At 40.7% G+C, this 19,579-nt stretch overlaps 1 protein-coding gene across 1 annotated transcript in view; it reads right to left on the bottom strand.

Moving 5' to 3' along the window:
• Window positions 1-586: 586 nt before the first annotated feature.
• Ostf1 (osteoclast stimulating factor 1) overlaps window positions 587-19,579 on the bottom strand; it is a 32,261-nt gene continuing 13,268 nt past the window's right edge. Inside the window, exons 4-9 of the mRNA XM_033757710.1 lie at window positions 19,308-19,361; window positions 12,436-12,543; window positions 11,496-11,545; window positions 8,502-8,580; window positions 6,539-6,637; window positions 587-1,117 (exon numbers count right to left, since the gene is read on the bottom strand). Of these exons, the coding sequence (XP_033613601.1) occupies window positions 1,059-1,117; window positions 6,539-6,637; window positions 8,502-8,580; window positions 11,496-11,545; window positions 12,436-12,543; window positions 19,308-19,361 (449 nt within the window). The 3' untranslated portion in view covers window positions 587-1,058. The remainder of the gene's footprint in view (window positions 1,118-6,538; window positions 6,638-8,501; window positions 8,581-11,495; window positions 11,546-12,435; window positions 12,544-19,307; window positions 19,362-19,579) is intronic.

Raw genomic sequence — 19,579 nt, 5'->3', positions numbered from 1 at the left:
TTATCCAAGAGGAGAGGATGCATGCAAAAACATTCATGGCCCCTGATTGTTTTCCACAAGGAAAACTATCACATCTTTTCTAAGGAAATCCATTTGGGTACCCTTTCAAACCTTAAGCAAACTGTAACAGTAATGAGTTACTGAGTTTCTCCACTTTGAGTATAACCTTAAATATAAAACTGGGTATCTTATAATTATTAAAATTATATTTTATTAGACATGCATATTCTCTATTTGGTTTGACTAATCAAAGCAGACAAAAGAAGCTGAACAGAAATCTGGCAATCATAATTCTGTGCTGAGGCCGGGCGTGGTGGCACACGCCTATAATCCCAGCAATCAGGAGGCTGAGGCAGGAGGATTGCTGTGAGTTGAAACCAGCCTGGGCTAAATAGTGAGTTCCAGGTCAGTCTCAACTACATAGTCAGACCCTGTCTCAAAAAAACAAACAAACAAACAACAACAGCAAAAAACATAATTCTGTGCTGATAAATGTAAAAATATAATTTAAAAATAAAATAAAATCAGTTTTTACATGAATATAGTATTTTTAAACCAGCAGTAAGTAACACAACAAAAACAGACAAAAGGAATAAAGTCCCTTAAAATGTTTATTTTTGTCAGAACAGCTGACAGTTTTCTGTTAAGTATTTTGATCTATTATTGTAATAAGCATTTTCCCCTTTGAAAACCCACTCAAAATATCCCAATCCTTGAGGTAAAGAACTTTAAAAAGAAACCACTCTGATATTTTTTAAAGAAAAAAAAAATCTTAAAAATTCCTTTAACTTGATAAATAGAAATAATCTCTTCTTGGTTCTACTCTGGTGAACATAGATGCATTTTATACAGCAAGTATCAGTCACTTATTGGCAAACCAAAGGCGAAAACTAGTCATTTACATGTTCTATTCAAACACAGTGCAACACGGCCACATTCATATATACTTTTTCTTTTTCTTTTTTTTTTTACAGTTACCAATACTCTCTGGCAAAAAAACAAGATTTTGGAATGGCAAAAGCAAAAGAAGTTTTAGGTCTCCAAGCTCCAGAAGGAAATTAATCTGAGTCCTCATCATCAAGATAGTCCTCGGCATTGCTTAATGATCGAACTGCATCTGAAAGGAATGGGAGAAAAGGAAAATAAATTAAGCTCAGAAGCAAAAGACTGAAATGAAAAAAAATGTTCTAAAATAGAGCTGGACTTCATCAAATGCTAAAACAACCCAAGAAAGGGCTTAAGAGGAAGAGAGCTGATCTTTAAGTGTCACCTATTCAAACTTCTAGGAAAATTCTTAAAGCAATTGATTACCCTTAGTGTAATTCTAGGAGTGGGGAGGAAATGGAATTTGAACAAAGATACGTTGCTGGGGCTCCATTAACGTAGGACATGACAGTTGGGTCCTGGTCTCCGAAGACCACAACCCCAGAGCTCCCGGGAGGCATGACTGAGTCCGAGACTGGGACAGAAAACTTAGAGACAGATTCACAACTCCTGTGAATCCCTAAAGCAAGGATCCTCTTAAGGATAAGGTCATGGGAAAAGGGCTACATATCCAAACTAAATTGGAGGGCTCTAGTAGCTGAAGATGGATTATCAATAAAACCACTCATTACAATGGACTAAAAGCACATCAAATAGTTCAAACACACGCAGAAAATAACTCATTTGAGTTCTTTCAGAGAATCGATTCATTATGTTGAAAACTGTTAAAGGGCAAAATCAAGCATTTATTTTTGTTCTTACTACAAGAACTATGTGGCGGAGTAACTAAACAGTTGATGAGGGCACATGTTCTGTGTGGAATGTTCCAGCTAAGAACTGAGAAAAATAACCAAATTAGAACATCTCCATTTTGCAACCATTAATGAAACAACAGACCTAGACACTGATCACAGAAAGAGGGACAACCAGTATTATGTGCTATACAACTCATTCTTTTCTCCACACAGAAGAAAGACAGGTGACAGACGGAGAGAGGACATGGTGCACCATGGGATTACAATCAGCCATGTCCAGACTGGGAAATCAAGTCCGCTGATCCTGTTTCTTTAAGAAATAATTTGCAAGGCTAGAAAGAGGGGAAAGAGAAAGGGAACACTGATTTTAAAAATCAACTGAGAAGCATTTATCAATCACAAACTGACCAGAGGTGAACCCTGATTTCAGCTACTAAAGACAAAATAAACAGAATGTGTGAGAAACACGGCAACTGTAGCACAAGGACAAGACAGTAAGGAATTACTGCCAATTTTAGGTAATGATATTGTTAAAAGCATCTTCATCTTTATATGTTTAGGACAAATGGTTACTGAGAAAAAGGATGGGAGAGGGAAGATCAGCCGAAGGGATGCAGAAACAGAGAGGGACAGAAGGACAAAGGAAGGGGAAGTGGGTGCCAAGCAGGGCACAGGCTGGCTTCGGGGAGCCTTACGCCTCCTAAGCGAATGCTAGAAGCCTCCGAGTTGGCTACAGTCTTCATTCTCCTCGAGGGGTTCTGAGGAGCTGAAAGGAGTGTCTCTTACACATACCCAAGAACTTCAGGACTTCATCTGAATTCATAGAAACACATCTTTTCAAGTTGAAGCCCCAAAGACAAACAGCAAAGCTCTTTCCCCTTCTACTTCACTACTACAAGCCCACATTTTGCCCATTTGAGACACACTTGTGTCCTTCTATTTATGTCAGTTCTTATGCTTTAATCCTGTTTCCCTTTTATTCAATAGAGAAAGATGACTTGTTCTGAGGCAAACCCAGTCTGCAAGGGAATCAAGACACAGACAAGAGTGGGGCAAATAAATCCCTTACCCTTCTTTCCTTTTGTGGACTGCTCCGAGGCAGTCTTCTCTGGACACTTCCCATGTGGCCAAATGCCCAGAGATGAGCTGCACCTCTCCACCTGGTGCCTACCAGCATGCTAATATGCCTGTATCCTCTCCTCCCTCCCTTCAGTCAAGCCCCACCATTTAACAAACAAACATAAACAAACACAATAAACTGTGGAAGGATAAACTCACTCAGGTGGATGACTCACCTACAAATAACAGCCCTAAGTGGAAGAAATGAGGCACAAAAAAGTACCTAATACGGCTCTATTAATATCACGTTCACAAACACACATAACTCATCTATACTGAAAAAAGCAGAAGACTAAGTGAGGCCTCTAGGGTGTGGGAAATGTTCTCTGGCTTCATTTAAGATGTAGTAAATAGGTGTGAATGTGGTAAAAAAACCGTCCACACAGCTAGACAACTGAGATTTATGCATGCGACAGTGTAAATTATACCTAATTTTTTAAAAACTGGAAAAAAAATTTACAGTGCTCAAGTCAAGTATGACCTGGAGCCTTCCTCCATATTCCAAAGTTATGCTCCACATAATTGACATGCAAATTATTTTGTCCCTATAAAAAACAGAAGGTGTGATTTGTTAGTGGATAACCATATCAAAATGGACCACATCTAGCTTAGGGTTCATGCTGGCAGTTAAGTACACTACATGGTCAAATGTTCCAACTCTCATTACAACTACATTCATAATACAAATTAAGACTTTTAAATTTCATGACTGGTGGAATGAAACAAGAAAAAAACAACACAAAAACTGATACATGAAAATCCATGTCTTACCATCACTAGGCCCCCAAGATTACTTCATTAATAAACCCATTAAGTGATCAAATTATGTACAAATTAAGAAAGACAGACTACAAACACTAGTAAAGAATAGAGAAAAGAGCACCAATCTCCCAGACCTATTCTACAAAAACTACAGGAAGTTGAGGGGGAGAAGAATTTTCCACTCCCACCCCACTCCAATTGCTCAGGAAGAGGCTTCTAGGTACAGTTCTGGAGTATGAGGTTTGGTGTTTCCCTTGCCTATCATAATTGCACTCACAGCATGGATGAGACTGAGAGGTTCATAAGAAACCTTACGCCTACTCATCAGCAGGAAGTCAGTGGCGGAGGAAGGAAGTGAGGCTATAGTCCTCCCTGACCCAACCTACACAGCGAGGAGGAGGCTGATTCAAGTGAAAATGGTCTCCCACACAGCTGCAAACGTGGCTTCCCAGTAAAATGCACCTGGGCAGCACCAGCTCAGCTGATAAACATTTCCTCACTCCCCTAACAGACACCATCTCTGCAAATGACTCATTAAAGAAAGACTAGCTCTGCCAGCAAGTATGCCGGGCATAAATAAGAATTCCAAATTGATTCATGTTTCACACTGTCATCTGAAAGAAAGTGAGAAAATAAAACAAAAATCTAGGACAAAGACATAACTGAAGAAAGGACAAAAGGTCCAGCAAATTCATGATTGCATTATGAACCTAGGTGGAATCTGGTAACAGGTATGGAGGGTAATTCTGGGAAGCTCCCTTGTACGCTATGACTGGAGGAGTTCTGCTCATTACTGTTGACTGACGAAGGCAGGAGACCACAGGGCCGTATGGTGCTGCTTCTGCTAAGAATGGAATATGGATGGAATAACATGTGAGACTTTTAATGAGGGATATTCAAGAGAGAAGTCATTTTTTTTGCAGGGCTTGAAAACCAATGCAAATTCTTCTAAATTGTTAAAAACAAAAAATTGTGTTCCACTCCATGTTATTAAGTTAACCTGGAATCAAACATCTTTTGCCTCCATGATGGAAATTTGATTTCTGGAAACTTCTTTTGGTGATTTTCTAACATAAATCAATTAAACTTTAGACTCTAAAGCAGCACTGAAAAGGTTCAGAATGATGATCAGCAATGAAAATGACTTCTAAAACGTCAATCTTAAGGAAAGAAGTGAAAGGAAAAAAATAGGAGATAAGAAATAAATGGAATAGGAAACACATGTGTAAATACCAAATAGTTTCTCTGGTGTGAAAAACTAAAATTGCAAATAGGTTCAAATGGTGCAACTGATAGTGTGAAATAGGAAGAAAATGTGTAAAGGGGAAATGGGAAGAGGAGGGAAAAGGAAATAAGGGAGAAGAAAAATGTGAAAACAGGAAAAAATGGAAACAAATTCTTTGTAAATACGGAAGGATGGAGAGGGTAAAGGGAGGGCAGAGGTATGAAGAAAAAACAAGAACCAAGACACATCATGTAACTACTGTATACCTAAAAAGTACCAATAAACTCAATGAAATTGAAAAAATAAAAGAAAGAAAGAGAGAGAGAGAGAGAGAGAGAGAGAAAGGAAGAAGAAAAGAAAGGAAGGAGGGAGGGAAACAAAAAGCTTTTACAAATAGGGAGGGATTGAAGGGACAGCAGGGTAATGGGGTAAAAAATAAGAACCAAGACACATCATGTAAAGGTACAAGTTTCCAATGATCAATGTAAATGTATACCTAAAATGTACCAATAAAAGAATTTAAGGGAAAAAATAAATAAAAATAAAAAGTCACTCTTCTATTATAGTAATTTCTTTCTAAAAAATGATGAAAAAAAAGTATCATTGTTGGGATATACTTTAAAAGTGCCAAACATAAATAGTAGAATAAGGCTTGAGAAATAAGAAAAAAAGGGACTTAATGTCTCCTTCATCAAACCTTTTCCTACCCTTCTTTGTTTCTCTCTCCTAGGTTGGCAGGGGTCAGGATGCTGCTGCTGATTAGAAAGGAAAGAGAGGTAGATGGGAAGAGTGTAAGACACATCCTCCCAAGATTTGTAAGAATTAACTTAGGGGGGAATCTTCAACAGACTACATACTAAGAAGTCAAAACTCACAAATGATTCAACTGCATTTTAACATCTTTCTTTCAGAACAACTGCACAAACTCCTTTCCTATCTTTTACAAAAAACTTATTCTACAACACTGACAGATATTTTTGTCTTTAAGAATGTGCATGCACCTTGATGCTGGGGATTGAGCTCAGTGGTTCCGCCATCTGCCTCGCAAGCACATGGTCCGAGTTCAATTCCCAGTACAAAAAAAAAAAAAAATTGGAATGTGCACCTCGGGCCAGGGATTTAACTCAGTGGTGTCACACCAGCCTGGCAGACATAAGGTCCTGAGTTCAATCCCCTGTACCATGGGGGAAAACAATAGAAAGAAAGAAAGAGAAAAAAAAAGAATGTGCACCCCAACTGTGTTTCGAAAAACCATCCACAGTACTACAAATACATTCCAAAATGTTTAGCAAAGTCTAGAATAATTTAAATTTTTATTGATACCCTAATTTAAATATAATCTCAGACTACTGGGTGTTAATTTAAATAATAATTAACCATAACCACTCATAAGAATGTATCTGAAATGAAGGAATGAACACCAGGGTTCTCTGAACAGGATAGTCATAAAAAGCAAGATGATCAGAAAATGATTGCAAGGAACAATATAAACACAGAAAACAGGGAAAGATCCATATTCTTCAAGTTTCTGTTTTTGAGAGTTTTCTTCTATTCTGGAGGTTCTAATTTAATGGAATATAATTAAACTGCACAACCATCTGAAGTGTTTATCAAGAAGAAACTTTTCCCCAGTAGTGAGCTGGCACATTTTCATCACGAGGGTTCCAGAAGAGAAAGGATTTAAGACAAATACCTGCTCCCTGCTTCTTTTTCAGGAGCGATGCACAGGCAGCATTAGTGGCCATGTCCAAGGCCAGCTTCTTCTCGTTGTTCCGTAAGTCTGTCCTAGCACCTTCACAGCGTGAGAAAAGGAAGGGAAGCATTTAAGGACTACAGAAGCAGCCAGTCCTCTTTCCACCAAGACTAATCACTTTGAGAACAATTCTGGCTCAAAAGAGTGTGTCTGAGCATCTTTGGTCTGGGAGCTCATTGCTGTCTGTGATAATTACACTCTGCCGAAACACTTTTCTTCCCTCCAGTCCCCACAGGACTGCACATCTGAGCAAGTTGACCATCCCCTTGCTGAGGCCTAAATGAGCACCTAGACCCTCCAGGTTACGGTGCCTTGGCAAGAATTTACGGAGCTCAAATTCAATACTTCCTTTGCCTTTTCTGCTGAAGGGTCTTAAGAAAAAGACTATTTGGACTGAGCTTCAAGGGATTAATATTTTATATCTGTAAGTTTACTTTCATGCAAAGTAGCAGGAACCAAAACACAATAATATCAGAAGAGAAGTCACCGTTCCCCAATTCACTGTTCCCAAACCCTCTTCTACCCACTTTGCCTTTGCACCTAAAATTACACCTGAACTATTAATATATTTGCATTGTTAAATACTGAGAAACACAGAAATATACGCAACAAAAATATAGTTCCCATTTTGTCCTCCATCTTCTCCCCTCTCCAGAGGCAACCATCCATAACAAGTGCACTTGAGTTCGGACCTCCCTCATATGTGTCAGAGCCTTTATCTACACAGATAAACACGTACACAAAATCATGTTAGTGCTACGGTAAAAACACAATCATCTCTTGAGCTCCTCTGGATCAGTATTAACTGAAATACAAGGTAAGCCATATGTGTAATTTTAAAATTTCTAGTTAACACATTTGGAAAAGGTGAAATTAATTTTAATACTTTTATTTAACCTGATATATCGGAAATGCTATTACTTCAATTTGTCATCATATCAAATTATTGGGATATTTTATTTTTTTCACTAAATCTTCAAAATCTGTCATGCATTTTATACTTACGACACATCCTACTCAGTTCAGAGAGGCTCACTGCAAGGGCTCAGCAGCACAAATGGCTAGTAGCTGCCTATTAGAGTACATAGCCTCAGTATAACCTTTAAGGGGTATGATGGCGTTCCTCACAGTGTCTGAACTCTTAGAACAGAGGCTTATGTCACCAACATACTTAAAATTTTAACATGTTCCCTTTCACACATGCTACACCAGTCTCAAGGAACCCTAATGACTCCACCACTCATGACTTGGGGATTCCAATATATTACAGCCTTCTGAGCCAAGATGTGGTGCAGGGTGAAGAGTGTGGTCCTCTGACAGGGTTAACTGACGTTTATGCAACAAATGTGGATGGATGATCAGGCCGTAATTTCCCTTGTTCCCTCTCAATTATACAAAAACAGTAGATCAAGGTGTCTGCTCAACTCAAAGTAAGATGTGGCAGTCATAGCACTTCTTCTGAGCTACCAAGACTTTCCTGAGAACAGGACCTCTGTAATGTTTCCCCAGTAGCTAAGACAAAAATCTACTCCTTATTTGTGTAAGGCCCTGTTTTCCTATAATCCCATGAATATACAGAAGAAGTTCTAAAAGTAATAGGTAACTGTAAAAGGTTCTAATTTATGATAAAAACAGACATAAGCAAACCCTTATAATGTCACCTTACCCTAACAATTCTGTGATACAGACAGAATAGGAGCTTAAAAATCTCAGTTACAGGGCTGAGGATTTAGCTTAGTATCACTGTGCCTGCCTTCTAAGCACAAGGTCCTGAGTTTGACCCTTGATACAGGGAAGGAAAAAAAAATCTGTTTCAAAATAAGGATGCTATTATTCTTCCTATTTCAAATGGTATTATTTTTCAGGATAAACAGAGACCAGACAAATTCAGGACAAAATTTACCTTTTTCCAGAAGCAACTGGACAATGTCTGCGTAACCCTTCCAGGCAGCAGCATGCAAAGCTGTGTCCCCCAATTTGTTCTACAATGACAGGAGGGAAGTGAAATTTTAGAAACAGAGGGTGAGTTGACTGTAGACATTAACTTTAGGGCCAGGAATTTAGCTCAGTGGTACTATGTCTGCCTCACAAGTGCAAGGTCCTGAGTTCAATCCCCGGTACCAAAAAAAAGTACTAAAAACAAACAAACAAAAGCATTAGATAGCATCTATTATTGACTGATAACAGACACTTGCTCTTGTAATATTATGTGGACATTAACTTTAACCTACTGAAATCTAAAATGATAACGAAGTTATAGAGCCATGCAGAATTCCAAAGAGGACAGGAAAGGAGACTCAAGTGAGGAGAAATGAGTCATCTGGGGAGATGGAATGAGGAGCAGAAACTGGCATGGCAGAGCACAGGCTGAAAGGAAACCAGGAGGAGGCAAGTAGGTCTGGTCTGTCTGCACAGAAACCCAGCAGGGATAAGGAATCACAGATTCCTGTAAATGCCAGGACAGGAATGAGGTACGGGTGAAAATGGGAACTGTTAAAAAATGTATTAGGAAATAACTGGAACCCCAGGACGTCCTGCCAAGTGACCCAGTAAATAGCAGGATTACCCTGTTGAGAGAACAGCCAGATAGTTTCCAAGCTATAGACACAGGTGTGAAAAGTACAGCCCCAAAGCAGGGTTGGGTGAAATTAAAATTAGCATGAGGGTGCTGTCCAGCAAAATAGCCAAAACCTCACCACTTCACCCAGTGCAGAAACCCACCAGCCACCAAACCCAGTGCACATAGCTGCCAGTCACACTTAAAAGGAATGGAGGGATCAAGACACTAAGTATTTCAGCGGAGCCTGCAATATATGAGGAAAGACCAAGACAAATAAGATAAATGGCTCCCAGGAAGAAAAGATAGTACAATGAACAACAGACACATTTTTAAAGGCCATAATTAAATTATCAGAGAGGTGTAAGATGATACTGCATCATGAAACAAGAAAAGGATGCTACTTGAAATTAACAGAGTAAAATAAGAGCTTCTGGTCAAAAGAATTCTAAGATAGGCCCCAAGATTGCTGCCCCCGGTACACACCACTGTGTAGTCCTTCTCCTTGAATATGGGTGAGGCCAGTAAATGTAATAGTCTGCCACTCCTATACTGGGTTGCCATCCTACTTGAGGCCTTCATCAGAGTTATGCAAATGCCAGTGCTAAGGTCTCTGAACCAGGAGTGTTTTCCAAATAAACCTGCTTTAAGTATTGCCAAGGCAAAACCTGCCAAATAAAGTAGCCTGCCTTGAGTACTGAATTATAATAACAGAAAACTCTCTGATCCAGGAATCAAAATGGCATCAGACCACTGCAAAACAACCTTGGAAACAAGAACCCCAAGGAGCCATGTTTTCAAAATTCTGAGGGAAATTATGTCCAACTTAGTAATTGTGATCAGCTACACAGTCAACCCAAGTTCCTCCTTCTCAGGAATCTACATGAAGATGTTCTCTGGTATAAAGGAAGACAGAGGATCTAGAAAAGTAAAGACACATGTACCAGACAGAAAGGAGATTACCAGAGGGACAGCAAAGGGTAGCAGACACCAAGTTGCTCAGATTGGAGAATGAGGATGGGAGCTGCAGGAAGTATGAGACCACAGAGAAAAGAAGTCACTAGTTATCTTACACATTTTAGAACAGTACATCAAGAGTATAAAACAGTAGACTTCATAAGATTAACAAAATACCCAAATAAAAGTCAATAATTCAGCAAAGAAACAAAAGTTATTTAAACAGTGATTACTACTTAGTGGTAATAATGTAAACATCTAATGACCAAAGCTATGGTACAATAATTGGAAAAACAGGAGGAAAGGTTGAGTGCTAAAGTGCTAGAAGATGAAAATCAGGAAAAACAAGTTTAAACCTTCATCAACCAAGTGGGAAGCCAAATTACATACGAAGATGATGTATGATAAGACAGTTCCATAAACCTATTACTAACTCAAAGGTAGAGAGAGATACACTCTATGGCTCGTGTTATGTTATGCCTCATGCAGTCAGTCATAGGTGGGCTTTTTTAGAGGTGGCTAGATCTAGAGTGTGTAATGCTGGGATTTATCATGGTGTAATGCAAGGATCGAGGGCACTAGGATTAAGGGTGTGAGTGCCATCTGCCCTAAGTAACCTGGAAAAGACACAAGGGATAGAAAGAGCTATGATCATCTCTTGCTTGCTTTGCTACCTTCTGCCTGCCATGAACTGTTTCTCCTCTGTGATGCCTGTCTGCCATGCCACCTGCCTTGGAGCCAGCCAATTATGGACTGAAATCTATACAAACTAGGACCTAAATAAACCCTCCCCTTTAATTTTTAGTGTTGAGTATTTTGTCTCAGCAATGACAGAAAAGTAACTAAGTACAAGAACTGAATACTGAAAACAAAAAATAGGATTGGGGTAGGTATTTTGTGCTTTGCTCAATTTTAATTTTAAAGGCCAGGCACGGTGGCACACACTTATCATCTCAGCACTGGGGCAGTGGGGGCCTGAGGCAGGGTTGCTGTGAGTTTGAGGCCAGCTTGAGCTACGCAGTGAGTTCAAGGCCAGTGTGAACTACACACATAGTTAGATCCTATCTCAAAAAAACACACACACACACACACACACACACACACACACACAAAACAATAATAATGACAACAATAACAATAATTATAATTATAGTCTTAATAAAATAATTGTTTTAAAGCTATGTGCTTAAGGGCTGGGGGCATGGCTCAATGGCAAAGTGATTGTCTAACATATACAAGATCCTGGCTTCCATCACCAGTACCCCAAAACAAAAAATCTATATGCTGACAGTATTCTGACTGCAATATTCTGCATATGAATAAGCTGCACCAAAGAAACAAGGCAGGTGTGTTCAATAATTTCCTCACACTGAGCAGTCTTACCTGTTGGTTCAGTTCAATATTCGGCTGAGTAAACAGCACTTCCACTACATCTGAAATTTAAATGGGAAAGATATCTTTTAAGAATGAAAAGTAAAAGCTTGATAAAACTAGGCATAATTTTAAAAGAGTATTCTTTAATAGGATCTTCGAGAAAAAAATCTTACAACAAATTTCTCAAAGTGTATCTATAGAAAAACCTAAGAATCTGGAAAGCAGAATTATTTCAGGAGAAAAAATTTTCAAACAGTGGCTTTTGTATTTTCATATGATAATCTATTATAGGAATACTTTTACATTTGCTATAGCACAGAACTTATCATTCACAAAACTAACTTAGGTCTATTGGCTAAAAGAAAATAGGCTTCTTTAAGGAGGGTCACAGATTTTTTTCCCTTGGCTATGCTGTTTAATTTGTTGGCTTCTGGTTTCTTAATTTGGGGCTTATTTTTTACATTGTAGGGGAAGGTAGAAAGTTGTGGATTTTTGACCTGGATGAAATACAGCTAGAAGTTCAATTTGTTATTATTGATTATAACATTAAAAGTATCAACTGAATTACAAACAAGCAGATGCTTTCTCCTGAAACCAGCAGTCTGCATTAAACTTAAAATGCAAATCATAAAAGTGTATCTTGGAAAAAGCTAGGCTACAGAAGCCAAATTTGCCCTTTCCTCTTGTAAGATCAGATAGTGAGTTTGCTTTCCTATGACTATTATTTTCTAGTAACCTGTCTAAGTCTGAGAGAGGAAAAGAAGTTTCTAGTCTTTCAAGTGAGAGGTCCATGCAGAGAGGCTATCCAGACACACTGCACCCATAGTGTTCGGAGCCTCCAGGAACCGTCTTTTGGCTGATGTTCTCACGGATTTGAAAAGAATAGCCACCTTCTGTAAATTTGGTGCCTTAGGTGGAACAATGTATAGTGACAAACAAAGCATCCTACCTTTGTGACCCCCATGACAAGCCCAGTACAAGGCAGTGCTTCCGGCTTTGTCCAGGCCATTGACACCCACTTGGTTGTCCAGGCACTCCCTCAGCCAGCTCAAGTTGCCTGCAAGGGTTTTACATTTATAAAAATGTAAGAAAAAGGCTTTTATTCTCTATTTCACTTTTAAATCAATTTCATCCTTCATAATTTCCATTTCCAAAGAACTAATTTGAAGCAGGAAACAGTGAGGACCCTGGCACAGATAACTCTTTAAACACGAAGATAGGAGCAAAAAGCAGCTTTTAATGATGCTGGCAGTTCAGCCAGTCACTGCTGTCAGTCTCAAGAGCCTTGAATAGAAATTCGCACTTCCTTACCTCTTCTTCCATCTATGAAGCTTAAGTCCACTGAAGCTTCCCTGGGAATATAGCAAGCAGGACTGATGCAAAGAGCAGCGGAGGTGGGGAGAGCAGAGTGCTGGCAGGACTTTCTGAGTCCACTACACTCCTCTGGTGACAGATTACAGAAGTTGTCATGGCTACTCAGTACATCCTACAAAGAGCAGTTAACCCGCCGTTGCCCAATCCACACGGAGGGGTAGTTTCCTCTCTCCTTCCCCTCTTTGAGCTTCTGACTGAACAGCCTCACCTTTTATATCAACTTTTACCATTTACATTGTGTTTAACCTCATCAAGGGTCCTAATTTGTGACTGGTGTGAGACACAGTCAGGATTTCAAACTCCCAAGTGGTTTTTTCCCCTCTGGATTAAAGCAAATGAGTGAATTACCATCCTTAGGCTTCCAGATTTTATAAGCAGTCAAATTATGGATGCAGGTTATGACCTCTCTTTATAAACATATTAAGTATGCAAAAGCAAAACAGTCACAACACAAGTTCCTGACCGAGGGACATGCAGAGACCGGTCACAGTTGTTGACTGCCCTGTGGGAATTATTCCCTCGAGCATCACTCCTGGAGTGGAAGAGATGAGAACTCCTAATGACAGAAAGTAATACCAGTAAAACATCTTACTCACAAAAGGAAGATGAGGGCTAACCTTCCACCCCAGTTCCAGTCAGTTGGGGCAGTTTTAGCAAAGACTACTGCAAAAAGCAGGGAAAGAAATCCTAATACAGTTAAAAGGAAGGGATGACAGCTAATCACAGCTAGAAACGAAGGTATATAGTCCTGTTCTGCCATACATGGAATAGTCAGCCTCAGGAGTGACTAGAGCAGGGCTGATGTCTTCAGCCGACTTTGGCGTTGATCCCCTCCAAGTCAAGATGATTTTGGTGTCATTAGGAGGGACTCTGGAACACCTCTGCTCTGGTGTTGCAGCCTTCTTTACCCAACTATGGTGGATCTTCAAGGGGACTCCTTCCACTTGGAAGGTGGTTAAAATGACTTTTAGTGGACCCTTCTTTTGGGCTGAAAGCTGTCTTGTCACTAGTCTTTTTATCAGAACTGAATCTCTTGGAGAGTAGGGGTGGAGCAGACTCAAAATGTTAACAGGGGCCCTTTCTAAGACCCAAGAAGCTATCTTTTGGGAGACCTTTCCTAACTCAATCAATCATCTTCTACCTTTTTTGACCACTTATTGGAGCGTGTCTTATTAATATACCAGTTTTTAAAAATTTTCTTTCCCAAGAGATCACAGCATTTGACCTTAAATTTGTGGCTTTGGCTTCTTGGTTGGCTCTGTCATCGTCCATCTATTCCTTAGATCCTTTTTGTTTTTTGGTACCAGGTATCAAACTCAGATCCTTGTGCTTACGAGGCAGGTGCCAGAACCACTGAGCTAAATCCCTGGCCCTCCTTAGATCCTTTTTGTTGTCCTCAGTAGTGGACAACTGTGATCTCCTTGGAAGCTCATACAGGTTCTAGGAGCCAAAGTTAAGTTTTGTGGGTACTTAATTGTTTTGCCCCTTGTTGTAATCTTTTTTGTTTTCTTAGACAGCCCAACTGCATAACTGGCCCTCTGTTTCCCAGTCTCATCTATGTGGTTATTCCTACCCATAAAGAGCTCCTATTCAGGCCACTGGAGAAGTTGGTCTTGCAGATCTGGCCAACTGGAGCATGGCCCTTTTACAATCATGTATGGGTCCTTCTAGAGGGGAAGGAGGGGAGCTGGGTTTAGGTTGTTAGAGACTTTCACACTGATTCAAGGGTTTTCACAGAGAAAATGTTGGTACTGGGTCAAACATTACTTGGTGGGCCAGTGGTGGCCTTCAGCATTTGTAAGGGTGACAACAGCATATGGGATTCGAATTCACAGGTCTCAGCCTAGAGTCAATTTTTTAGCATCTTTGGTCAACACAGCTAACTGCAGCTAAAGCGGCTGAAAGGCAAGGAGGCCACCTTTGTGTAACTCCACCTAGATGTTTGGACACATAGGCCATCGGTCTTTCCCAGGAACCAGGGGTTTGGATTAGCACCACTGCTGTGGTCCTTTTCTGTTTGATCACAGAGATTGAAAGGCTTGTAAAGGTCAGAGAGACCTAGTGCTGAAGCCTTCTGAAGCTTTTCTTTGAGAACACTGAAAGTAGTGTTTTTGTTTTTGTTTTTGTTTTTTAGGTTAGGGGCTCTTTTTCTCCTCCCTTTGTGGCTTTATAAAGGGGATGGCTAGGATGGCACAGTTGGGAATCTGTATCTTATAAAAGCCTGGTATTCTAAAGAACTCTCACGACTGTCTTACATCCCAGGCCTTCTGAATTGGCCAGTCATGGAGCCTCAATTATTTTTCCCAGAGGACAGACAGTTGGGGCCAGGATCAACCATGGAAAGTAGCAGTTCAAAGTGCAGTTTTCTACCCATAAAATCAATTTTGGCCCTTAACTTGGCCAACAAATCCCTTCCTAAGCGGGGAACTGGACAGTCAGGAATGTACATGAACTGATGCACCACCTCTTGGCCCCCCTATTTTGCAACTGGCAAAGGATTTTGCTTTAGTTTGTCTGGTGGCCCCCTTGATATCAACTGTCTTACAGCTGAGAGGCCCAGTGGGAAATATCACAGCCAAGTGATGTGTTCCCAGCAATTAGGTCTGGAGAGTCTGTCCAATGAGACTTCATGGAAGAAGCGGGGGACATAGTAGGCATTGGGAATTTGGGGCCAAACCAGAGGTCAGACAACATACACAGTGGAATCAAAATGGAGGGAGGTTGTGAGGCTGTAGCTGGCATGGGGCCTTTCTGAAACTGAAGGGCCTGACTCTGGTGGTGCCAAGGTCCCTGGGGTTTCCTCCTGTAAGATCAGATAGTGAGTTTGCTTTCCTATGACTATTATTTTCTAGTAACCTGTCTAAGCCTGAAAGAGGAAAAGAAGTTTCTAGTAAAGGGGAAGTTGGTCTGGGAGCAGGAGGCTTAAAACATCTAAAGCTGAATTATCTGGATCACCGCCCCCAAAATCGGTGGAGTTTTGGTAGGTCTTCGCTCGTCTGGATGGGCTGTTACAGTGACCAGAACTCAAGAAAGGGGTTCCAATCAGCCAAGAGAGTGGACAAAGAATTAGCTGTAACCCTGAGTCCACATAAGAGAACTGATCTGGGTACCTGGAGCTTTCTAGCACAACCTAAAAACCTGCCACACTTTCTGGACTAAGGTTTTTTTAATAATAAGCCTTATGGGGGCCATCCAACCTGAAAGCATGGCCACTCTATCTCACAAGGGTTTTGGGTTTCCCTGGAGTAAGTTTTTGACCATAATCTTCCAGTAAATCCCTTCTTAAAAGTTTTGTGGGTTTTTTGTTTCGTTTTACTATGGTTCCCACCCACAGTTTTACCTCCCAAAGAAAGGAAAGACAAATGACATCAATCACCTCACCATCAGTCAGTCTCCTCTTGGAGATATTTCAGGCCCCTCTTAGCACTGCAGGCCAGTGACCTGACTATCATCACGCTGCTTCCCTAAGCCGTATGAGGTGGCCCTGGACTTGTGGTTCAGGACTCTACACTCACTTCAGCCCTGTGCACTCCAACCAGAGTCAGGAATGTGACGTTCATCTCACTCACATACAACCAAATAAAAACTCCCACCTGCCAACAGTGGTGACCAAACATGCCTTCTAGCATCCTAAAGTATTCCAGTTTCACTGCAGTTCTGCAGCTACTCGGGGAACCCAGAGGGTGATCAAGCCTCTTTTGGAGACTCCTCCTTGGATCTCCTCCTCAAAGCGGAGCCCCTCGACCTTACTGTGATTCAGAAGTCTGCCAAATGACATTTGGCCCTTGCCATGTGAATCCTCCTCAGGCAGCCAGCTGGGGTGCCTCAGCTGGTCGTACGGGGAGACTCTCACAGGACAGGACATATTCTGTCAGCAAGCACTCAGCAGGAACTTGCCGTCCAGCCAGCTGAGCTCCCCTGCTCTGCCCATAGGGGAGGCAATCTGCCTGCTGCGAGTGACTATGCCAGGACCCAATGCTTCCCAACCAATGCTCCAAAGGAAGCAGGAAAACACTGAGGACCCTGGAACAGACAATTCTCTTAATGTGAAGATAGGAGCAAAAAGTGGCTTTTAATGATGCCAGCAAGTCAGCAAGTGATTGACTCCTGTCAGTCTCAAGAGCCCTGAATAGAAGTTTGCATTTCCTTATATACCTCTTCTTACATAATGAAGTTTAATTCCATTGGAGCTTCCCTGGGAATATAGCAAGCAGATTGATGCAAAGCAGAGCACCTGAGTCTGTTACACTCCTCTGGTGACAGATTACAGAAGTTGTCAGGGCTACTCAGGTACATTCTACAAAGAGCAGTAAATCCACAGTTGCCTAGTAACACGGTTAACCCATAGTTGCCCAATTCCACTGGGAGGGGTGGTCTCTCTCAAATCAGCAGATCTAAAATTAAGACCTACCCACAAATGCATTTATTATGGTACATTTTGACTCCTAGCTCATTAATGGAAGCATTTATATCAATTTTTAATGGCAGGCTGATGGGCAGGGTTGCTAAATGGGCCCATTTCAGGTTTTTATATATATTGATATAGATACATTCCTTTTTTCTTTGTGCAATTCTAGAACTTAGGGAGAAAAACAGTCAAACGTAAGTTTTTAAACAACTCCTATTCATATTTAAAGTGGATTTCCAGTTCTTGTAAGAGAAACACTAATAACCCACTCGAAGCTACCTCTCTAATATGTTATACTATTCATTTTATTTTTTTTTCTCTTATTGAGTTTATTGGTACATTTTAGGTACACAGTACAGTTACATTCATCATTGGGATCTTGTACCTTTACATGACAGGTTTTGGCTCTCATTTTTCCCCTTGTCCCTGCCCTCCCTTCACCCCCTCCTCTCCTCCCCTCCCCATTTACAAATACTTTATTGCCATTTTTTCATTTTCCCATATTTTTTTCATTTTCCCTTATTACCTTTCCCCTACCCTTCCCACTTCCCCTACACCTTTATCCCTTTTCTTCCTATTTCACATTGTCAATTATATACTATTCATTTTAAATCCTGAAGCTAATGCTCCAACTAATTTCTAAAGAATGTTGTGTCAATTTAATAATGCTAAACAAATTAATTTCCTTTTACACATTCACATTTCAAAAAGATCTAAAGCAGAATGAAATGGAGCTCACCGAGGCTTTACAGATATGCCCTGTGATCTCCAGCAGGGTTTCCCAAAAGCAGTATGACTAGCCTTTGCGGCTGGAGGTGCTATCGCGGGCCTGGTCTTACATGCAACGGAGGAGGTTTTTCCAACATCTCTGGCCCATACTCAAAAGATGGGAGCCAGACACATTCACAAAGTCTCCAGAGACTACCAAATGTGCCTAGGACTGATGGGGAGCGATCACTGCTGGTTGCAAACTACTGATCTACTGAAGAAATCTTGGACAAGGTCCAAGCCTGATCCATCTTTGTCACTCCCTCTCCCTCCAAAACCTCCCCACACCAATACTCTTCTAAATTCCATGATACCTCCACCTTCTTGCCCCCCAGTTACTCACTCTGGCCACTATGGCTGTTTAAACACTTCATTTGCTCTACTTTTTTTTTTTTCAGTACTGGAGAATGAACCCAGAGTCTTCACACTGAGATGTGTCCCCAGCCCTTTTGAAATGTTTTATGTTGAGACAGGGTCTCACTTAGTCACTCAACTGCCCAGGCTCCCAGAGTGCTGGGATTATAGGATGCACCATCCTATACCTATTTTAATGACCTGTTACACATATCTCGGCCCTGTCTGACTCCGAGCCTTTATTGTTATAGACCACTTTTCTCCATTTGCCTATTCCCACCATTGAGCACAGGGCAGGTAAAATATTCCAAAGTGTTGACTGCATTTTAAAATTAAAATCACACCCTTCTAAGGCGACAAAAATCAGCAAAAAGATTGCCTCTGGAGATTAAGTGGAAAGGTAATAGGAGGGTATCTTCTGGGATGACAACAGTGTTCTGGATCTTAATCTGGATGTTAGTTCTATGGGTGTATGTATTTGTCAAAACTCACCAACCTGTATCAAGTCTATGCATTTTACTGTATTACATCCCTCAAGGAAAATGAATCACATGCTCTTTCGTCTCAGTGGCACAAGCACGATGATGAAGGGAACATCATTGTCTGGAAAGCGTAATAAGGCACGTGTTGTGCCACCGTTGTGGCTCTAAGGCCTACCACCTTCAGAAGCCAACCTGTGGCAAATGTAACTAACTGCCCTACCAAGAGCAAGAGAAAGTATAACTGGAGTACAAGGGCTACAATGTGCATGAGACACCTAAAGATTGTGTATCAGATTCAGGCACGGATTCCATGAAGAAACAACACCTAACCCTAATAGAGCAGCTGCTGCAACGTCTAGTTCACCTTGAGTATTTCAGTGATTACTAAAATAAATGCATTGGTTTTAAAAGATTAAAAAATAAAATCACACGTACCTCTTTTGGCAGCTTCATGCAATGGATTGTCAATAGATTCTGCCTGCTCAGCCACTAGATTGAAAATAAAAAGTACAAGGCCAATGTTGAGAACGCTCAAGGGATTTGCTGAAGCCACTCATGCTGCATGGGTCCCCCAGATTCATGAGTGCCAGAACCTTGGACAAGACAGCTTCCTGCACTTAGCATGGATTAAAAATAACATAAAATAAAACCGATAGTGCCTACTTTAAGAGGAGCTCAAGTATGTGTTAAATGAAACCAAGTCAAAC

This window comes from Fukomys damarensis, unplaced genomic scaffold (genome assembly GCF_012274545.1).
Source record: "Fukomys damarensis isolate Sample0158 unplaced genomic scaffold, DMR_v1.0_HiC HiC_scaffold_31, whole genome shotgun sequence".
Lineage (NCBI taxonomy): Eukaryota > Metazoa > Chordata > Mammalia > Rodentia > Bathyergidae > Fukomys > Fukomys damarensis.
The sequence above is the reverse complement of the archived record's forward strand: the minus strand, read 5'-3'. Positions and strand labels throughout refer to the sequence as shown.